This window comes from Macrobrachium nipponense, chromosome 45 (genome assembly GCF_015104395.2).
Source record: "Macrobrachium nipponense isolate FS-2020 chromosome 45, ASM1510439v2, whole genome shotgun sequence".
NCBI lineage: Eukaryota > Metazoa > Arthropoda > Malacostraca > Decapoda > Palaemonidae > Macrobrachium > Macrobrachium nipponense.
The window spans coordinates 1,468,358-1,492,025 of record NC_061105.1 but is presented as its reverse complement, the minus strand read 5'-3'; the positions used below and the strand labels follow the sequence as shown (position 1 = coordinate 1,492,025).

Here is a 23,668-nt window from a genome sequence, read left to right as displayed (position 1 = left end):
ATGTAAACATTGTGTTCGCTGCCGAACTGAATCTCTCGGTAGTGACTCGAGTTTGGAGGGGTGCCCATCGTAAAAATATTTGCCAAAAATACACTAATCAAGACAGGCTAATGAAATTATCAGGTATTATTAGCACTATAATAACGCATATTCTCTGTTAGTTTTATCATCCTACAGGGAAAATAAATGATTTTATGAAAAAAAATGTGAAACTCAAGTGTCCCTTGTACAAGGGACACTGGTGGTCGATGAGAAAACTACGGTCTTGAATAGAAATTCGGTCTTACAGAATGTTGGTATATTGCACCTGGAACATGCACATAAAGTATTATCAAAATAGAACAGTAAATAAGCACGTAATAACAAAAAAAAAAAGAGCAAAAACTAAAGCGAAAGCCCCGCCAATAAATATGGAAATCGCAAATTTATAGTATATCTTTCAAAAATTGGGCGATGTCATTTTCTCCCTACGTGTTTCTAAGATTAGTTTCATCACAGAAAACAACTTTAGGGGCATTAGGGGTATCTAAACTAATTTTTCAAGTTTCTTGTCCTCAGAAAAAATCGCTTTTTTGCTTTTTCTCTGGTTTGGTTTTTTATATATAAAGTTACTATAAGGCTTTATTTCTACCTTCATTTATCTGGTGTTCATATTCTTTTATTTGTAAAAATGTAATAAGTGAATAAATAAATAAATACAGTAAATGATGATACAACTGGTTTTTTTACTTGGTAGAAGTTATTACATGTTTACGCTTGTCTGGTTTTGAGATTTTTTGTTGAGACGCAGTTCATCTGTCACCTACACACGACTATAAGCAGTAATAATACTATTTTTTGGGGTTCATCATACGTCTGGCATCGTGTCATACTGTTTATTTTGCTCCAAACTCTTCAAACCGAAATTACAGAATGATTGGAAGTCCCTATCTGAAAAGAGGAGTTTTGGTGGTACTATGCGTACCACCTTTATGCACCCGGTGCGGTATAGTAGACTTCAGTGGTGTACCCAGGTACCTCCAAACAAACTTTCGGTAATGAAGAGGTTAAGCTGTCGGAACGGAACCCCCCACCCCCGATAACTGGGGCCTGCCTATATGTATTTGTTTCTTTCACTGTTTTCATTTAAATTTTTATGAAAGTAAGTATGGAGTTGGTAACATTCTTGAAAGGAAGATGATAATGATATTGCCTGTTGTATTATTGCATTGTTTGATATGTTTCATAGCATATAGTACTTTGGTCATGATTACTTGGTCTTATATCATTTCAGATTTCTTGTGTAAAAGTTTCAACTTTAATGTTGCTTTGTTTTTATTAGCAAGCTTTTTTGGTGATGAAACTGTTGTGAAATGTTTTGAAGCTTACTGCAAAATTATATGAATCATTATACCATTGCAGTTATATTAAATCATCTGTGATATTACACAAAATTTAAGACTCTTCTTGTTGACAAAACTAAACAGAAGTTGAATGAGGCATGATCTTTTATAAGAACTTTTTTTTTATATTTGCTGAAATATTCACAAATAATCACTGATATTTTATGAAAACAAATTTGAATAAAATCTTGATTAGTTGCAATATCTCTGTTGACTATTCCAGTAATCATGACTCAGAAATGTTGAGTAGTACAGTATTTTTCACTTTCTCATAACCTTAGCAATTCAGATGACTTTGCAGTGTGTAGTTGAAGTGCATTTTGATTAATAATCCAGTGGCTTAGTAAAAATCCAAGTGGATACAGGATCAAAATGGCAGATTCTATTAGGGGTTTTGAGCCCTAATCTATTTCCCCAACATTTTGACAATAAAGGAAATATTTGGAAGGAGAATTTATTGCTTAAAGAATGCTTATTGCACTGGAAAATTAAATTTTTTCAATGTAGTATTTTATCATAGTACACTTGCTGTAGCCATTTTGCAAAGCAAAAATGTTTTTTTGTAACATAAACCTCAAAAAAAAAAGAGCATATTTATAGTGTTAAGAATTCAGTCAAGCTATGGATGTAACACAGTCTGTCAGATTCATACCACTAAATAGCATTTGTAAAATGTCTTGTATGGGGATATGTGTACATTACCATGGGATTGTGAAGTAGGTAGATCAGCTCCTCATAGCTTAGCCCAAGTGCTCATTTACAGCTGGGTAGATAGGGGAAGCAGCAAGTGGGTATTGAACACCTCATATCTTGCAAATGCCTGCTCAACACTTTATTTCTCAAAAAGTGATGGATTATTAGCTTAGGGAGGTTGAGATGAATCAGCTCTTTCACTGAAAGGAGGTATGTAAAGGTGAACATGAAAGAAAAGGGGGTCAGGCTAGTTGGAGATAGTCTGGTCATGTCACAAGATTGGAAAAATAATGGATTAGTGAAATTTTTATGTAAAATTCCTAAGTCTGTTCAAGGAGGAGAAAGAAGTCAAGACAGAACTGGATATATAATGAAAGCATCTTTGTATTCATGGGTAAGAAAAATTAAAATTTCGTAATGCGGATGAGGCTAGTGTTTCAATATGCCAATTGTATATAGTAATTACGAGACTGCCACGAAACTGGCCAAGCATTTTAAAGAAATCAAGGCTACTTCTAAGAGAGAAATCCCCTTCATAATTATTTTTTATTTTTATTTTTTTATTATTTTATGACATTCTCTTAAGATTTTTTCTAGTTGTTCCTGATCTTAAAATACTATACCTAAAAAATTTCATTCATTTGACTTTCAAATGCGGGTGTGGTGTTGCTCAAATTGGTGTCATGTGATTTGAGTTACAAGGCATGTTTAAATATACTGTCGTAGTGACTGATCGACATAGAAGGAAAATGCAGATAATTTTGATGCTAAGTCACTGGATTAAAGTAGAGATAGTTTCATGAAAAGAATGTTACATAGAAGAGATGCAAGGTATTGTAGTGTTTGGTACTAATAAAACCAGATTTGTGTGGTTTAGACTCTTGTTATGGTTGAGACAAGAAATTCTCTATGTTTTGAAACATGTTGGGAGTTCATTCTGTGTTTGTATTATTTGAGTGAACTGCTCATTCTGTGAGGCTTATAGATATACTGTATGGACAAAGAAAAACCATCTTTTTTTTATAAAACTCAAGAACTTTTTTTTTTTAATTGGCAACTAATATTTTCTCCCATTAAAAGTAAAGATGTTGATAGTTTAAGACAAATTATGATATATCACCGTTAATATTGTACCTAACTTTTTTTTCTATTATCTGAATGGAATGATAGTTTAGTTTAGAAGAAAAAAAATGTACTATAGGTAGTTGGAGCAGATTGTTGTAGTTAATGGAAAAAGCATGTGGTAGATGCTCTGCATCATCAGTTTTTGTTGATTTAATTGAACACTGAAGCCCGTAGATAAAAGACTTTTAATTCCTTCATTCCTTGGGAGGTAAACAGTCCTTCTGTTAGTTCAATGATAACTCTGTTGAATCTTAAAAAGATGGTTTTTGCTGTATTCTATATAGTTGTTCTCCCACTGAATATTAAGTATTCTTTTAACAGTAATCAAAAAAATAATTATATATAATAAGCAATTCTTCAAAGTGGTTGGTCAAGCCATTGTGTAAGAGTAGTACTAGTAACAAATAGGTTATAATAGAAATGATAACAAGAGTCATAAGTAGTAGATAACCTCCTTAAGAGTTAATTGCTGAAATCCTATCCCATTCCTTACTCTTCTGTAACCTTAGGAAGTTCGCCTAGAGGCGGAACCACCTGAAGTTCACTACTTGAATCAGTCTGGAGATTCGAGCGCTTTTGACAACAGCCAGGTAAAGGATCATCAGCTTGTAAGAAATAATGATAATGATACTGAGGAAAATTGATTAAAAATTTGTCATTTTCCTGAACACTAATCTTCATGCATACTGTAATAAAAATTGCACCGTTTCGGGTTTACAGTCACTTTCATTAGGAAATACAGATACTGTATTCACACATGGTTGTACTTGCAAGTCAGTGATACTGCACTCTGAAAATTTCATTAGAGACAGCCTTGATATCTGTAGGAACATTGTATGATTTAAGCCATATATTTACATCTTGAACTTTTGAACTCGTGAATTCAATTTTTCTCTCGATTCTTTGTTTCAGCTTGAAGGTGAAAAGCATGTAGGCTTTTCACTGGAATGTGAAAATGCAGAAGGAGGAGGTGAGGAGGTAGTGGAAGAAGTAGATGACCAGAATCGACCGAGTCGTCTATTCAGACGCGACACTCCTCATCACTTGAAGAACAAAAGAATCAGCCCTTCAACAAAGAATGCCGATTTAGAGAAGGTTGCGTCCATTATTGCTCAGGTAAGGTGTCCGTAAGGAAATTTAATTTTTGATATCTGATATGTACATACAATAGTTTTAGTAGGCAAATAATTAAAGTATGTATAATTGTATACACAGTACACTATTTCATTTGCACACATTGATGAAATTTCTGTAACAAGATACTAGCAATTGGATTTTTAGGGAATTAGATTTATGTTACGACCTTGCAGTTAGGATTCAAAAGTAAAGAAAAACTGAAGTAGCCTAGCCCATCCCTTGATGTGAAGTATAAGTGCAGTAGTCTTTAGGTCTTTTAGTAATAGGGTACACTTTAGAATATTGTCTCTTGAAAATTCTTTCAAACAAATTCTATTCACCGGTGAATTTGTTGAGTGAAGTAAAAACTGGAAAACCACAGGAGGGCATGATATTCCTCATTACAAACCATGTATGTTATAACACTTAGCTCTCCTCAGAATGAGCATGTGTTATTCACACAGTTTTATGCCTCATGGCCCTCTCTGCATTATGACCTGTTTTGCAAACTTAAGACTACAGTAATTTGTTAATCATAATGTTATTATTCCATGTGATGGGTAAAAGTCTTCTGCCATCTGCAAAACATCCAGGTAAGCATGAGAGATCAAGTGATGGACCCAGTATGGAATACGTAGTATTCTTTGAGACTGGAAAATTTCTGCATCTAATATAAAGGATTAGGTGAGAAGGTGGCCTCAATCTAGTGGATCTAACTGGACAAAGCAGATTGTCCGTTTCAGGAGATAAAGCAGGAATAGCAAACGAATCTACATTCGAACCACTTCTCTGAAGACCTTGTCTTGAATAAAATGTGAAGTATATGATAGTTGGACAGTAGACCAGTGGTAAAGAAGAGAAACTTCCCAAACAATTGTATGAAGCATACTGACATGCTTAAAGGAGGCAAGGGCCTGTAAAAACACTTGTCTTAAAGGTCTAGACTTGGAGCATTGCATCCATCACCCAAAGTGCTGGGCCCTGCTACTGAGAAGAGTACGTTGGTAGTCTTGACATTCAACAAAATGACATACACCAGAACAGGAATAACCCATATATGCCAGAGGCCTCTGCAGATGTCCATTTGAAGAGAGCACTCTGATGAATCTTGTTGAGATTTCCCATAAATATGTTTCAAAGTTTTAACCCTTAAACGCCGAAGCGGTATTTAAAAAATTGTCTCCTGTATGCCGGTGGCGTTCACGAGTGAGCGCCGAAGCGGATAAAATGTTTTTTTTTTTAAATCACAGCACGCTTAGTTTTCAAGATTACGAGTTCATTTTTGGCTCCTTTTTTTGTCATTGCCTGAAGTTTAGTATGCAGCCATCAGAAATGAAAAAAATATAATTATCATATATAATTATTGGGATATATGACAGCGCAAAAAAAAAATTCATATATAATTGTATACAAATCGTGCTGTGAGCAAAACGGTTAAAGCTAACGAGTTAATTTTTTTCATTGTATTGTACACTAAATTGCGATCATTTTGGTATATAACACATTGTAAAACAACCAAGGCAACATAGAAAATATCACAAAATGAAGCATGAATTTGTAACGCGCGGACATAAAAAAAAAAATTTCAAATATTCACCATAAATCGATATATTGTGCTAGAGACTTCCCGTTTGTTGCAAAATGAAGTTAATTCATTGAATATTACTAGACTGTAAGTGTTGTAGCTTACAATTGCAGTTTTCTACCATTTCGGTCGAGTTAAAGTTGACCGAGGGACAAATTTTTTCTATTTATCGTTATTTATATAAAAATATTTCAAAACTGATAAAAGCTACAACCATATATATATAAAACTTTATGTAACGGCTAATTTAAAAGGGTGGAAATATTACGACAATCGGACGAAAAAATTTATGATTTTTTCGGAATAGTTACCGCGCGGACGTAAGGAAAAGGTTATTTCATAATTTCACCATAAATCGAAATATTGTGCTAGAGACTTCCAATTTGTTGCAAAATAAAGGTAAATGATTGAATATTACTAGAATGTAATAGTTTTAGCTTACAATTGCGTTTTTTTACCATTTCGGTCGAGTCAAAGTTGACTGAAGGTTGAAATTATGGCACTTATCATTATTTATATGAAAATATTTCAAAATTGATAGAAGTTACAACCATGGGTTATTTTTTGTTGTATTCTACATGAGATTGCGCACATTTTCATATATAAAACTTTATGTAAAGGCTAATTTAAAATGGTGCAAACATTACGACAATTGGACCAAAGAATTTCTGATTGTCATAATGTTTGCACCATTTTAAATTAGCCGTTACATAAAGTTTTATATATGAAAATGTTTTGTTTTCATAAATTCACCATAAATCAAAATATTGTGCTAGAGATTTCCATTTTGTTGCAAAATAAAGGTAAATGATTGAATATTACTAGAATGTAAGAGTTTTAGCTTAAAATTGCATTTTCTACCATTTCGGTCGAGTCAAAGTTGACCAAAGGTTGATATTTTGGCACTTATCGTTATTTATATGAAAATATTTCAAAACTGATAAAAGCTACAACCATGGTTTGTTTTTAGATGTATTCTACATGAAATTGTGCACATTTCCATATATAAAACTTTATGTAACAGCTAATTTAAAATGGTGCAAACATTATGACAATCTGACGAAAAAATTTATGATTTTTTCGGAAGAGTTACCGCGTGGACGCAAGGAAAAGTTTTTTTCTTAAATTCACCATAAATCGAAATATTGTGCTAGAGACTTCCAATTTGTTGCAAAATGAAGGTAAATGATTGAATATTACAAGATTATAAGAGTTTTAGCTTACAATTGCGTTTTTCGACCATTTCGGTAGAGTCAAAGTTGAACGAAGGTTGAAATTATGGCACTTATCGTTATTTATATGAAAATATTTCAAAACTGATAAAAGCTACAACCATGAGTTGTTTTTTGTTGTATTCTACATGATATTGCACACATTTTCATATATAATACTCCATGTAATGGCTAATATAAAAGGGTGCAAAAATTATGTCAAAGTGACAAAATAATTTCTGAGATGTGTCGCTGATGCTTTTTAGTGTGAGACGAAAGAAATTCGCACTTGCGCGCCTGGCTAACGATTGTAAACAAAACAATGCCTTGATCCGTTAGTTCCCAGCATCCTCCAAGGCGCGTGGTTCAAAAGTTTTCGCCTAGTAGGCCTATAACTATTTTTCAGCGAATTTTTAAAAAACTTTTTTTCGTCGACGTACCATACGTCGGTTCGGCACCCGACAGACAATTTTCGTTGACGTTTAATACATCCAATCGGCGTTAAACGGTTAAACACTATGGTGACTTCCTTAATTCTGTATGTGTACATTGGCATAAATTCATCAGACATGGCCCAGCTGTATTTTGACAGATGTTTTGAGGCCAAAAAAAAGGCTGCCTGCAACTCATAGCAGTTGATAATGTTTCTGCCATTCCTTTGGTGACCACACCCATTTTGATTGAAGATTGAGAATCATAAATAATCCATTCCTGTGAATACAAAACAAATAACAGCGTAGTAGTACGTACCACAAAAATGTAAGATACTGAACATTTGTTTCTGCTTTTTTTCTTGACTAAAGAAACAACTCAAGTTGTAAATAAAATTAATAATGGGAAATGCAAAAAATTTTAGTAAAATTTTATAATGTGTTTTCTGCAGGTGATAAACACCATTACGGTAATGATTCCAAACTTCATCACCAGAAATTGTATGATAATTTCTAACCCTATCATATGGAACTTCCTTAATTGCACTTATAATGTCATTTCTAATTATCCTTCCATGTGACTTTCAATGTTTCTTCTTTAAAGTCAAAACTTGATTCTTAAAACATAATTGTATTACTGCTATGTTTCTATATGTATAAGTCTGTACATGTAGTCAGCTGTGATTTTTTTACTGTCAGGTCGTAAAGTACATAGTATGTATGAAATATGGGAAGTATACTGTGAAATACACAAGGCTAAAACCGATAGAGATATAGTATAAATTTGAGAGACAGTGTAAATTCGATAGGTGCTGACTATGTTTGTTTTAGAATGGTAACATTCATAGACTGTAAATTCGATAGGTGCTGACCATGTTTGTTTTAGAATGGTAACATTCATAGACTGGTATGGTAGAAGCCCTTCTCCATGTGTTGTTGTTAGTCCTTGAAGCAAATTATATTGATGCTTCATTTTGTCAGCCTTTACTGAAGGTAATGTACAGGAGAAGTTAGTTATATAGTAGATTTTGAAGGTAGTTTACTAATTAGATATTTATTGAATGGAAGACTAGTATGTACGTAGTATTCCAATAAGAAATGAGGTTATGGAATGTTAGCTGACATCTAGATTTTATATTGACAATGGTTTTTTTTTATTTTGGTCATATCAAAAAGAATTTTATCAATGTTCTTTCATTTTCCTTCACCACAATGTCTGTAATGGATACTATCATCCACACACCAGCCCCTGCGAAGTGAATTAATCAGAGTAAGTTTTAAACCCACTTTGAAAGGCTTCATTTTGTGAAAGGCATTTGTGTGCATGCAAAATATTCCATCTTTTTTCCCTCATGTCATTTTCTTGCAGTGAACCTGCCTTTACGTAATGTCTTTATGACACATAAGTTGAATGTTCAGTGAATTATAAGGGACATACTGTTTTCTTGATGTGCGTGTGTTTATATGTCATTTATGTCACTAGAGTTTTAATGCATTTTATCAAAGCTTTTTATTGATTTTCTTTTCCAGTATTTTAATTTTTTTCTCAACAATATACACTTTTTATTCATATGTGACTTGCTAATGTATTAAAAGTATATGATATTGTTTTCAGTATATTTTCATTTCTTTGTGGTTGGCCTTTTCAGTATAAATGACTCATTTGTGCGTTCAGATTTCTCTGTATGTTGTGCACTTCCATCAAGATTCTGCCTTGCCTTTATGGAAGAACAAAAGCGAGGGTCATAGTATCTTTGTCAATTATGTTAACAACCTAATGAGACCAGATAATGTATGTTAGAGCCTATGTAAGAGTATAACAAGCCATTTTTGGATTTTTAAATGAATAAGGATGTTAGTGTTACAGTACATACTACCCCACTTTTTCACGGTTCTTTTTGTCATGGATTTTTGTGGAACATTTTTCGTTTCCACGGAACTTTCACCAGTTAACGAATTTTTTTATGGCCTGTATCTCTAAAATTATTACTAATTCACTTTTATTCATGTTAAATTAGGCAGTGAACTGTTAAAATACACAGTTATAAGCATTTAAGTTCAAGGGGTACATTGTATTGGCAGATATAAATGGTTTTAGAGGGATTTTACATTTCCTTGGTGGGTTCTTAAACCTACCCCTGCTAAGAAGTGTGGGTAGTACTGTACAAAGAGTTTTCCATCAGTAATCATAAAGGTCTGCATCTTTGTGCTACATATAGATGGCAGAAGTGAAATATCTTTGAGATTGTGGAAATTATATTAGCAGCATAGGAGAGGAACAGGCAAATCTTGTTATATGATATGGTTAGAATCCTTTAAAATAGGTGATATATACCATGACCATTAATATGACCTCCATGGACATAACATTCGTAGGTGTGCAAAATTAGTTATTAAGGAGCCCTCAGGCAACTGTAGGATACTTAAGAACAATAAATTACTCTAAATTACACCGTGAACAGAAGGAAATTATCATTCAAAGATAAGAAATATAACATAGAGATGAAGTGAAAAGAACATAAACCAGACAGCCATCCAATCAACTTCAGAGCACTTAATGTATCGTTTGCGTGTGAATAAATGAAACAAAACAAAGGATCATTTTAACAAAAGAAAGTTGCATAATAAAAAGAACTAGAAATATAAATTCTGTACCATGCTTATGTATAATTATTTGAACAAAACATAGTTATTAACAAAAAATAAAATTTATGTAATGAAATCAAAATGAACAGAGAAGAAATTATTATTTGCTCTCACTGTTGTCCTCAACCAACCCTAGAGTATTTATGTATGATTTAATTACATTACCTATGATTATTTACACAAAGCCTTAAACGTAATGGACAGTAAGAACAAATATGTTACATAGAGTAGAAATAATGTGCAAGAGTGTGTGTAAATGTTTAAGCACCAGTTTTCACTTTTGTGTTTTTGTACCTGAAAAGATTTCATTAACTTAAAAAAATAGTATGAAGTTAATTCACCTGTTTTAGAAGTTGGAATAGGTGATCTAGTGCTTTTGATTTTGCAGTTTTTAGTGAGCTTTGCTTTGCACCTGCAGTTGTATAATTGTTGCACAGTGTTTTAATGCCATAAAAATTTGAAGTGTATACCTTCAGTGCAGTAGTAGTAAGTCAGATACAGTTCTCAAAGGTGTCTTCAGCCTTAAAAGCAACGATGGTAGAGTAAAATTCTGTGTAAGTGATCAGAGGGGGATTGGATATAGATTTTGGCTAATGAAAATCGGTATTGTAGGTGCGTTGCGTGTAATGTATTGCTTCAAAGATATAAACAAACCTACATTCATTTAGTAAATCTGTGATGCATATAGTATATTAAAAAATAATGTAGATATGGCATTTAAGAACTATTTTATTGTGTACGTATAATTAGACCCTCAAGGAAGTCATAGGAGAGAGGATACTTACAAGAATTTGTAATGATTTTTGGTATATGCAAACTACTTTTTAAATTATTGTTTCCATGAGGCTAATAAACATGTAGAACTGAAGTTGCTTGCATCTTACTTTAAGCACAATGATCTACGTGTTGTGGTTTTGTGAACTTTATATTACAAATGCACAACAGTACTGATCATTTTGTGTGAAAGACTGCTGTTTATCTTTTTGTGTTTGTGTTTCATTCTCATCATATTTATGGCTATCCAAAATAAATCTGGTTGTTGGCTTGTATAGAACATTAGTAATTCCATTTAAATTCACTTTCCAAAATGAAAGGATTCTAAGGTATTTTGTGCCAGAACTAGTTTGAAGTTCTGGTGTCCTTTTATGGCTTAGATTTATTTGTAAAGCAATATTGATGATTGAGTACAGTACATACTGTAATTTAGCTTTTTCTGTGGCTTGTGTATTTTAATCTCTCTTTTTGAGTAGAAGAGTATTATTGATATACATATACATATGACTATGACTTTTTAAACTTTAATGAAAAAAGTGTCTTAATATTTTGTTTCTTTACCTGGTTTTTAATTGTAATCGTTAATGAAATCTGACTTTATTAACATTTTTTAAAATTTCCTTTATAGCAACAGGCTATGCAGCGAGGTGAAGGAGGTAGTGAGGCTGATAGTGTCCAAGATCGCGCAGCCTCAGAATCTGATGCTGATAGTCGCTCTATCGGTAAGATGATGTGTTGTTTGTTTGTATTATGTTATATTTTGTTTGTAATACTATATTGCACCTTGGGAGACTTGGAAAGTTGCCTAGATGTAAGGATGTGGAGCACAGAATGTTTAAATGACATTTTTTCATTTTCACAATTTTGAGTGTACAGTGAAACTATGTTTTAGTGGACTGATAGGCTGTGGAAGGTCATCCATTAAAGCCGATTGTCTGTTGAAGTGAAGCGTTGCTTTTTTCGTGGCCTACGAATCTGGTGGTCGATTCTTCACTCAACAACGCGGAACCAGAAGAATTTATTTCTGGTGATTAGAAATTCATTTCTCGATATAATGCGGTTCGGATCCCACAGTAAGCTGTAGGTCCCGCTGCTAAGTAACCAATTGGTTCCTAGCCACATAGAAATAATCTAATCCTTCAGGCCAGCCCTAGGAGAGCTGTTATTCAGCTCAGTGGTCTGGTAGAACTAAGATATACTTAATGTATATTTTCATGATAAATAGCCTATTCAAGGAATAATTCCATATCAATAAAATCAAATTTTAACTCTTGAGTGGCCAGCGGACAAAATGTAAATATCAAACATTGAGTAATACGGTTGCATTCATAACAGCCTTAATCGTTCGGTAACCTTTCAGAAATTTTAATAGTTGTATAATTAGGATGCATTAATTCTAATTCAAAATTCATTATCATTTTGGTAGTAAATAACTTCTCTTAACAATGCAGTCATGCAAATGATAATGATTGTTGTTTGTGATTAGCAACAAATCTTAAATGTAATAAAACCTTTTTTACTTTATATATTATTAGCATATCTTCATAATAAAAAGCCTATTTGAAAAATAATTCCATATCAGTGGAATCAACTTTTATCTATGCGAGTCCAGCTGACAAAATATAAACATTGATTTATGGTAGCACTCACAGCAACGTTATCTTTCGGTATCCTTTCAAAAATTTAGTGGCAATGTAATTACAGTAGTAATAATGTTTAGGATAACATAATATTCATTATCAGTTTGGTGGTATATAAATTTAGAACTATCCAGTTATGTGAACGATAATTATCACACATTATCGTATTGTGATCGGTGATGAATATGTAATAAAGGGATTTTGACGAAGGAAAAATCTATTTCTGGGTGATTGGCTCGTGTCGCCCTGTGAAATATCCTTAAGTTCATTATTTCTAGGTAAATAATCCTAATATTACCAGAGAAAAAATAAAATCAAGAAAATGTCAGTCGAACTGACTCGCTCACTCTATAAAAGAAGTGTCGGTATGGGAACAGGGGCGAGTGAGACCAAAATCCCCCACCTGAGAGAGCTGATACCAAAGGGTGATGCGTCCGCTACTACTACTACTACTGACGCCAAGCGGAGAGCAGCGCCTCTAGTGGCCATCCTTTATAAAATGATCATCTTGTTCTGCAGGGTGGGAAAGGAAAAAACAGGGTGGGTTTCACAGGGCGACACAAGCCAATCACCCAGAAATAGATTTTTCCTTCGTCAAAATCCCTTTTCTGGGCTCAGCTCGTGTCGGCCTGTGAAATAGTACCAGAGAAACAGACAAGATGATAATGAAGGGTCAAAATGAAACAAAACTGTAAAAAGATTAATATATAATATAAGTGAATCAAGGAACCAATTACACTATATTAACATAAGGTACTTAAAATTAGCTTAAATTAAATAATGGTAAGTACATAATAGTATAATGGTAATCAAACAATTATATATGAAGATTCACTAAGATTAAATGGTATTTACAAAATATACAAACACATTGTGTTCTACCCTAGCATAAAAATAAGGGTAGAGACACTGAAGCATATTTATATGCATAATGTGTGGGTACCCCTAGCAAAAAAATAAGGGGCAGTCCACCAATAGGATCCTAGCGGCTAAGGCTAGAGTACCACGAAGAGCATAGCAGTAGGGTGAGGCATGTTCGACAAGGTAGGTAGAAAGGAGACCTGGATCTTATACTACAACTACTGTGCAGAGTCAGGGGAAACTATGTTTCCCGCTGCTACTGCTGAAAATTTTAATGATTCCAAAGACTTCAGGTAATGACGTTTGAAGACTGTCGGTGATTTCCATCCAGTATACTTTTTAAGATCCTCAAAATTCATATGTTGGAAATAATTAATTGAAGTAGCTACTGCCCTGATATCATGTGCTCTTGGAAATGATTCAGGGTTAGCTTGTTTAATGAAGTAAAGGATCTGTTGTCTGATTCCTTTAACTGACAAGGTGCCACCTTTTTCTCTCATAAAAAGAGGACCTGAGGATCTGAAGGATGTACGAGATAGAAAGGCTCTTAAAGTTAATACTGGGCAAAGGGAAGGATCTTGCGGAAGTGGGATGACTTTCCGCCCACCTTGCAAGAGGATCCTCATTTTTAGCTAAAAAGCTGCGATCCGGAGAAAGTAGAACTTCTCCTGAGGGGAGAAATTCTACATGACCCGAATCCCTGGATAGAGCCGACAGTTCTGAAATTCTGGCCCCTGAGGCCAGACTTAATAAAAATAACGTCTTCCTAAGTAGCATTATAAATGTGCAAGACGAGTTGTCAGTATCTGAGGCTAGTTTGAGGACGTCATTTAAGAACCATGAAACTGAAGTAGGCCTTTCAGAAGGTCTAAGTCTAGCACAGGCTTTGGGAATAGACGTAAAGTAAGATTCTGTTAAGTCTATTTGGAAGCCCAACTGAAAAATTTTCTTTAAAGCCGATTTATTGGTAGTAATGGTGCTAGCTGCTAAGCCTTTTTCAAACAAAGATCTGAAAAAGGATATAGCTAAATTAACTGTCATGGTTGTAGTGTCCGTTTCTTTCAGGAAGGATGCTAACTTCTTGACAGCCGAGTCATATTGTCTAATAGTTGATTCCCTTTTATCTGATTCTAGAAAAAGGATGTTTTGGGGATCAATGTTAGCATCTTTTTTAGCCGCAAACTTCATGAAGTCCATAAAGTTAGGGTCTGAAGAATTCCTGAGGAAGCGAACACAGTCCTCATTTGTACTGGTTGCGACAGCTTGGGGTTGGGAATCCGTTGAGGCCGGAGACCCAACTCCAGAAGCAGAGGGTACCAGTTGCTCTTTGGCCAGTCTGGAGCAATCAGGGCTACTAGACCTTTGAAAGTCCTCAGTTTGCTCAGAACTTTCAAAAGAAGATTCACTGGAGGAAATACATAGATCCTTTTCCAATGATTCCAGTCTTATCGACAGGGCGTCTGTGGCAAAGGCCAGAGGGTCCAGGTTGGGGGCCACATAGCAAGGGAGCTTGTGGTTCGTCTGTGAGGCGAAAAGATCTACTTGGAGACCTGGAACTCTCTGGCATATCCACTGGAACGACCTGTCGTCTAGAGACCATTCTGACTCCAGAGGGACTGACCGGGACAATGCGTCCGCTATAACGTTTCTTACCCCTGCCAAGTGGGTGGCAGAAAGATGCCATTTGTGCTTGTTTGCTAGAGCAAAGATGGCTATCATAACATGATTCACGTGTTTGGATTTGGACCCTCCTCTGTTGATGCAGTGTACTGCACTGTCCAAAACTAATCTTAGGTGAGACTTCTTTGGGGGAAGGAGTCTCTTTAAGGTAAGAAACACCGCCATTGCTTCCAGAACATTTATGTGGAGCTGGCGGAACTGGGCGGACCAAGTCCCCTGAACTTGCCTGAATTGAGAGTATCCTCCCCAACCGGACAGGGAGGCGTCCGTGTGAATCGTTAACGCCGGAGGAGGATATTGAAGGGGAACTAACTTGGCGAGATTCTTCACTTTTGTCCATGGACGGAGCTGGTTGCGAAGGATTTGTGGAATCACTGACAACTTGTCTCGAGATTTGGCGTTTGCCCTTGAACACCAAACTTGATTTATATCTTTCAGTCTTGCTTTCAAAAGAATGTCCGTCACTGAGGCAAACTGAAGGGAACCTAGGATTCTTTCCTGGTTTCTCCTTGAAGCTTGTTTGTTTTTGAGAAATTGCCTCACTGACTTGGCTATTTCTTTCCTTTTGGCCATCGGAATTGACAGATTGTGAGAGGATAAATCCCATTGAATGCCTAGCCACTGAAAACGAGTCTCCGGAGTGAATCTGGATTTCGTTTTGTTTATCTGGAACCCGAGATGTTCCAGGAATTGAACTACCTTCTTCGTGGCTTTGAGACATTCCTCGACAGTTGGTGCCCAGATCAACCAATCGTCGAGGTACGCTACTACCATTATCCCTTGCGATCTCAGCTGTTGGACTACTACTTCCACTATTTTCGTGAATACCCTGGGGGCTACATTCAGTCCGAAGGGCATCACTTTGAAGGAGAACGTCTGATTTCCTAGCTTGAAGCCTAGGAATGGACGGAAGTGCCTCGCTATAGGGATATGATAGTATGCGTCTGTAAGATTGATAGAGGTGGTGACGGCCCCACGGGGAAGTAAGGTCCGCACCTGCGAGATGGTCAGCATTTTGAACTTGTCGCAACGAATGAAAGAGTTTAGCTTTGACAAGTCTAAGATTACCCTTCTTTTTGATGAGCCTTTCTTTGGCACGCTGAACAAGCGCCCTTGAAATTTTAGATGTTTGACTCTCGCAATAGCTCCTTTCTTAAGGAGTTCCTCCGCATAATCTGTCAACTCCTTTGATGGTATCTGAAAGAATGATTTGTTTGGTGGGGGATCTTTGATCCAACTCCAACCTAATCCCTTGGACACAATGCTCTGTGCCCATTTGCTGAACCCCCACCTGTGACGGAAGAGGAACAGCCTCCCTCCTACCCGGGGAGCTTCACTGCTGCTGAGCGGGTTGACCTCCGCGCCCTCCTCTGAAGTGCTTGCCTCTTGCAGCTCTTCCTGAACCTCGCTGACGAAAGTGACCTCTCGCCCTGCTTCCCCTAGAGAACCTGTTAAAGGTTGGGAATGCTTGGCTCTCATACATAGAGTTGAAAGCCGGCGAGACGGTGTATGAGGTCGAGGGCTGATTTTGAGGAGACAACAGGAGGATAGGTTGACTCTGCTTTGAAGTCGAGGGCTGCCCCTGTTGAGTAACTGGGACAGCCTGGACGAAGTGTTGCTGCTGCTGCTGCTGCTTCTGGTATGGCTGGAATCTTCTAATAGTCTTCTTCAACTTCTTACCAGAAGCGGGTGGGTTCTCTTGCTTCCTTTTGGATGAGATACCCCATCTGGCTCTAAGGCTCTGGTTGAGCCTTGCAGCCTCGTGATGTACCTCATTCACAGAAGCTTCTGGGAAGAGGTCCGCACCCCACATGCTGGAAGCAAGAAGCCTATTAGGTTCGTGCCTAATAGTGGCTTCTTGCAACACATGCTTTCGACAATTCGTCTGGCCGTGAAAAAATCGAAAGCATCAGCTTGCACTGACTGAAGCTGAGACTTTGCCAGGATCTTAAAGAGTGGTTCGGTGGCGTACAAGATGGCAGCCATCTCTGTGATGATCAGGGAGTTAAGTGACCTCCCAAATCTAGTTCGGTCATCAAATTCTGCCTGAATAAGGCTATCAGGCAGTCTAGGGAGCTTCTCACCGAACTGGTCCATAGCACAGTCCGGCTTCAGCTTCCCCACTGTGAAAGTAGCTGGTATGTTCTCCCACAGTTCGCCGAACGCAGGGAAGAGCGGGGATGTTGGCTCCGCCTCCCTTAACTGCGGAATGGGTTCGTCCTTAAGAACGGCTTGAAGAGTCGTTTCCACCATCTTTGTCGCAAATGGGAGAGAAGCCTCCTCCTCTGTGGCAAAGATAGTGAAAGGGCTCTTGAAGGCCTGGAGTTTGGTATTCGTGCAATCCCAATCCTCCAGGCAGTGAACCCACTCCCTCTGGGCATGATCCCTACTGTATAAAACAGTCTCCCTAGAGATTTTGTCTTCTCTATTGAGGGCTGTTTGGGTCAGTCTGGCATACCCTATGAAAGGCTGAGTCAATCCGGGGGGGTAGAACTCGAAGTCCTCAATCCTTCTCGTTCCACACTCCGGAATAGAGATCATGCCATCCTTGAAGGAGGCATAAGCTGCCACCCTCCAAGGATTATTCATAGAGAAAGCCGGCAGGGATTCGTAGGGTGGTAGCTGGACTAAACCAGTACCTCCTACTGGGAAGTTCGCTTGCGGGGCCTGACTCAGGCCAGCGAAACGGTCGTCGTGTTCTCTAACACGGTTAGAGAGGGCTTGGATCGACTGACCGGACTGATTGATTGTACTAGAGAGTTGAGCAAACATTTGCTCAAATCTCGTACCGAGAGAGCCGACCATCTCTCCCACTTGCTGCAATACTCCTGCTGAGAAGGTGGTGGGATCAAAAGCACTAGATGCTGCCACCCCAACAGGAGTCACCGGAGCGGATCCAGTGGATGCCGGAGAAGGAACTGGCTCGGCCGGAGCTCGGGCCTTCTCCTTAGAAGTCTTGTTTCTTGAACCCTTAGAGTGGGAAGAGCTAGGCTTGGCCTTCACCGCATCGGCGTATGATGTCGAAGACTTCCGTGGCGAAGAAGACGACGACTTTTTGGAAGTCGTCTTATGAAGGGTCTTCTGCTCTCTTTGTCCCTTCACTTTCGGGGGTACAGAAAGAGCGGGTGAAGGCGAAGGGATCTCAGATCCCGTGAAGCCTTGGAAAGATGAAGAAGAAGGGACAGGAGAAGATGATCCAGGAGCGCTCAAAGGTAGCCCTTGAGCGCCCGAAACACCTACCTCGACCAACAAGTCCTCGGCACCTACCGCCATTGGCTCAATATTTAAGTCCAGGTTCGCGACGTCCGGCACCGTTTCCTGCGTCGAGACGGACCCAAACGCCTGCTGCACCTCCTGCTGAATTGAGGCTATGAGTGGGGCTGCCGAGGCGGGGTCGACATACCCCGTCGCCTTCCCTCCGGGGAAGATCTGGATAGCCAACTTCCTATCCAGAATATAAGGCTGTCCCTTGGCGGCTTTCTTACCGAAGCCGCCTACCCAAGCTTTCAAGGTTGCCAAGGCGACTTCCTTCACGGCGGCAGCCTGAAAGAGAAGGCGATATGAAGCCTCTGATGGCGGAGTTACAGCTTAAAGTAAGTCTTAAAACTAAAGATAAACAATTGATTACAAGAAAGTTGTCCAGGAATCTACTTACCCCACCCAAAAGCTGATTCAGGAGGTCATAGCAGATAGTGCATGCCTCATGGTGCCAGACAATCAGCTCGCCGTGGGTAGTGGCGCAAGGGGCGTGGGTCCTGCACTCTTCATGGGCACAGGGGTCGTAGAGGACTGCATTGCAGCCTGGTTCCTGGCAGTTAGTAGCCTGTAAGTGGAGGGATACATGAGTATCGAGATTACACACTTACAGCCTAACATAGACTCCGTTGTATGCCGGAGTATGTAAGTTAGAGTAAAACTAGTCCTCCACCGCAATACATGTGGTTAGTAAGGCAGTTTGGTTGGAGTCCGCAGCGTACGCCGGGGACGGGGAAGAAGACCAACCAGGAGTGGTGAGGAGCCCAAGGAACCACGACGGAGAACGACGGAGGTAGACAGAAAAATAACACCGTGAAGATGATAAATACATATGTATAAATAAAAACATCAGTAAGGGCATGTATACTTATAGAATAAGACATGCCTTTCTTCCGACTACTAGAGGAGGGCCCGGGTAAGTGAGCAAGCTCTCCTCCGGTAGCGGAAAGAAGATATACTAGGCAAGCTATATAGACCACTGGCAAATTCCTACCCCGCCCGCTGGCGGAGCCAGAAACAACCGATAACCGAAGGGGCCCCCGGCTAGTGAGCAGGGGCTCCGTCCGTCATGGTAGGGGCAGGGTATGGTACACCGGGGTGGTCGCGGCGGCGGGCGAGAGAGAGAGGGGTGGCCAACCCCCCAAACTCCCACTCATCGGGTACCCCGTTACCCGAGACAAAAGTGGTCACCCAGGCACCCAGCTGGTACGAGACTCCTCCGGCCCCCTCAGAGGGAGAGGGAGGAAGGCTAAAGTGGTTGTCATAACAACCGAGGAGGCCCGACCAGACCCCTCCCTACCATGTGGAAGGGAGGGAAGGGAGAGGGTAAGGCGCCTAATGGGACACGTGATCGGTGGTGGACCAAGACGCGGTAGCAACACAACCACAAGAGGGACCACGTGAACCCAACTGTACCAACACAAGGTACAAGGCGCCCGAGCTAGCCTAACACACTAAATAACACTGATAAATAAATAAATATAAAAACATCGTAAAAGAATAGAAGGGACACTTGAGTAGGAGAGAAAGAAGCCCAGGAGGAGGCGAACTGATCCTAAGAACAGTCGACTACTCGGAGCCAGCAGTAGCCGATGAAGAGCAACAGCTGGGATGCTGGGCGGGAGAATAACAGTATAGCCCTAAATACCAAACTAAGAGATAATAGGTAATAAGGTATGGGCTGTGTACCCTAATTCTAAAATACGATGTAATAAGAAGATGAACGCAAAATAAGAGCCCATAAGGATAAGGTGTCCCAGTATGGGAGACTGGGAAATCTTAACAACACGAGGCGGCTCGTGGCCGCCACGAGTCAACCAGGTGACCGTATATGACCTAAAAAACGGAAAATACTGGTCCCTGGAAGACCAAAATACGAAAACTAGACTTATCGGGCACTTAACTTAGCCGAAGCGATAGCAGCACGTTCCATCGTAGAGAAATAAATCCAGAAAAGCGAAAACAACACGAGGGACAAAAATCACAACTGGCGTTGTTGAGCTAATGATAAAGGATGGCCGCTAGAGGCGCTGCTCTCCGCTTGGCGTCAGTAGTAGTAGTAGTAGCGGACGCATCACCCTTTGGTATCAGCTCTCTCAGGTGGGGGATTTTGTGATGGAAGGTCTAAATGGTAAATGGCTCGTGGTAGTGGTCTCACTCGCCCCTGTTCCCATACCGACACTTCTTTTATAGAGTGAGCGAGTCAGTTCGACTGACATTTTCTTGATTTTATTTTTTCTCTGGTAATATTAGGATTATTTACCTAGAAATAATGAACTTAAGGATATTTCACAGGCCGACACGAGCTGAGCCCAGAAAAACCATTTTTACCTTATATTATTGCCATATCTTCATAATATAGGCAGTCCCCTATTTATGACGGGGTTCCGTTTTTTAGATGCGTTGTAAGCCGAAAATCGGCGTAAGCCAAAAATCGGAGTAAGCCAAAAATTTGTCGAAAATCTTCAAAAATCCTAAGAAAACCTTACTTAGAATGTTTTGGGTGTCTATTGAAAACTGTGCTAACTGCATTTTTATTGTGCTTTTCATAAAAAAAACTTAAAATTTTGTTTAATATATGTACTCTTCTAAGGTTTGATATTTAAAGACCAATTTTATGGCCTAAAATTTTGGGACTGAACATTACATGTAGTAGGGTAGACAACCGAGTGGAATGGCCAACTCACCGACTACCACGGTTTTGGCCACCCTCCAAAAAAGTACTTTAACACGTTCCTGACACCGGAGATGGTCATCAGTCCTGAGTTGTTGGTGGTGATAGCAGGAGCTCAAGACCTCTACTTGCCTTTCGAAGTAAGTATTTTCTCCAAAGTTAGAAATTAAGGCCATATTTTAAAATTGAAACAGAGGGTAATGAAAAGTGTGGCCAACGCAGTGCACACTACCCAAAAACGCTTTAGAAATTTTTACTTACGATTAAAAAAGTAGAAGATTGAGGCCATCTCGATGTTTGCGGAGTCGCTTGTGTCAACAAACTTCCCATTTCCTGTGCTAAATCCGCACACCACTCGTACCCATAGACGCGAAGAGCTCTCATCACAACAATCATAAACCCGACCTCTAACCAGTACTTATCCAAGGTGACTACGGCATTCTTTGCAGCATTTTGCTCTCTTCAATTATTTATCAGTGTTGTCAATTGATATGTGTTTACCCTCCAAACTGGGTATAAGACTTACACAAAACCGGGGAAATAAGTGAAATTAGCGTATCTCTTTGTAGTATACTATACGTATACATATTACAGCAATTTTATCATTACTGCATTACTATGACAACTAGAATTCATGGAAACAGTTTGTAAATGCATCGACATATGTGTGAAGCTCCACTAGATTGGCAACGATGAGTCATTTTTCGTTGCATCGTCTGCTCGTAAGTACATCAGAACAGGTAACGAATTTACTGTACCTTAAGAGTTTCTTCCCCTACGACTTACTACACAATGAGTACTTCAACGTTGTAACCGTCGAAGAAAATAACAGGGCATTTATCTGCTTCTTGTGATATCCAGGAAGTCTCGCAGCATGAGAAGGCTTCATGTTCACATACCTGGGAATTCCAAACAACCATATGAAAACAACAGGGGGCAAACTAAACCGGCTTTAAAAGGACAGAGCAAAGCACGTCCTCACTTAAAGGTGGTAAGAAAATAACTAACGGGGTCATGAGTTAATGAAGGGTATCGTACACAATTATTTTAAACTTTACCGGTTTCCAGCTGGCGCTGAGTATTTATCCTAATGTTAAGACTGAAGGTTTGTAAGTTAATTAGTTACACATTTTTCATATTTGTAATTTTTTGGGGTTAATTTGGTTGCAAAAAAGGGATGATAGACATGAATTAAATAAACATTTTGAAGAAACAAAGTAAAGTTAAACTAAATAATGAGTAAAGTAAACAATTAAGGGAATAAAGTTTTGCACCTCATAAATAGTGTAGTCGTCTGCTGCTCGTAACTGTGTTTGTGGAGTGAGTGCTTAGGAACCAGGAGCAGCAATGTGGTTCAAGTGCAATTTGGAGTGAATTAAGACCAAAATGTGTATATAATTACAATCAAATAAGCACTGTGGAGTTTCAGTTGTGATGGTGGTAAGGATAAAACCACCGATTACAAGGTAAAAATGAATTCAGTTCAAACCATGACCCTGGGAATAAAACTTTTCATATTTTCACTAATGTAGCCTTTCCATCACTCATTTGAACAATGTCAGCATATATATATATGTAACGTTTATTGATCTTACTCAAGATTGCAGTTGTAACCAGCACAATAAAACAGTATGAAACTTTTTATTCCCGGGGTCATGGTTTGAACTGAAATTAATTTTTACCTTGTAATCGGTGGTTTTATCCTTACTGCCATCACAACTGAAACTCCACAGTGCTTATTTAATTATTATTATACACGTTTTGATCTTAATTCACTCCAAATTGCACTTGAACTATGTTGCTGTTCCTGGTTCCTAAGCACTCACTCCACAAACACAGTTACGGGCAGCACACGAGTACGCGGTGTATGAGTTGCAAAGCTTTATTCCCTTAATTGTTTATTTTACTCATTATTTAGTTTAACTTTACTTTGTTACTTCAAAATGTTTATTTAATTCATGGCTATTATCCCTTTTTTGCAACCGAATTAACCCCGAAAAATTACAAATATTTCTGATGTATTTACGAGCAGATGACGTGAAGAAAAATTGGCTCATCGTTGCCAATCTAGTGGAGCTTCACACATATGCCGATGCATTTACAAACTGTTTCCATGAGTTCTAGTTGTCATAGTAATGCAGTATTGATAAAATTGCTGTAATATATACTGCAAATAGGTACGATAATTTCACTTATATTCCCGGTTTTGTGTAAGTCTTATACCCAGTTTGGAGGGTAAACACATACCAATTGACACTGATAAACAGTTGGAAGAGCACAAAGAATGCTGTAGTTCCCTTTGATAAGTAGTGGTTGGAAGTCGTGTTTATGATTGTCACGGTGAAAGTGCCCCAGCGCCTATGGGTACAAGTGGTGTGCGGATTTAACACAGGAAATGGGAAGTTTGTTGACACAAGCTACTCCGCAAACATTAAGGTGGCGTTAATCTTTGAAACGTTAGTTGTAAGTAAAAGTTTTGAAAGCTTCATGGGGGTAGTGTGCACTGCGTTGGCCACACTTTTCATTAATCTCTGTTTAGTCTTAAAATATGGCCTTAATTTCTAATTTTGAAGAAAATACTTGCTTCGAAAGGAG

The 23,668-nt window shown here is 38.4% G+C and overlaps 1 protein-coding gene across 13 annotated transcripts in view; it reads left to right on the top strand.

Annotated features, from left to right (window-relative positions):
* Positions 1–23,668, top strand: part of LOC135214262 (protein lap4-like) — a 225,576-nt gene that overhangs the window by 40,942 nt on the left and 160,966 nt on the right. For 11 of the 13 annotated variants that reach the window (XR_010314317.1, XM_064248366.1, XM_064248365.1 and 8 more), the window contains 4 exons: positions 3,710–3,790; positions 4,113–4,316; positions 8,790–8,813; positions 11,592–11,685. Coding sequence is in view for 12 of the 13 variants with exons in the window: in XM_064248366.1 (XP_064104436.1) it covers positions 3,710–3,790; positions 4,113–4,316; positions 8,790–8,813; positions 11,592–11,685 (403 nt within the window). In the remaining variant the exon portion in view is untranslated. The remainder of the gene's footprint in view (positions 1–3,709; positions 3,791–4,112; positions 4,317–8,789; positions 8,814–11,591; positions 11,686–23,668) is intronic. The other 2 variants (XM_064248363.1, XM_064248359.1) reach the window with 2 other exon arrangements.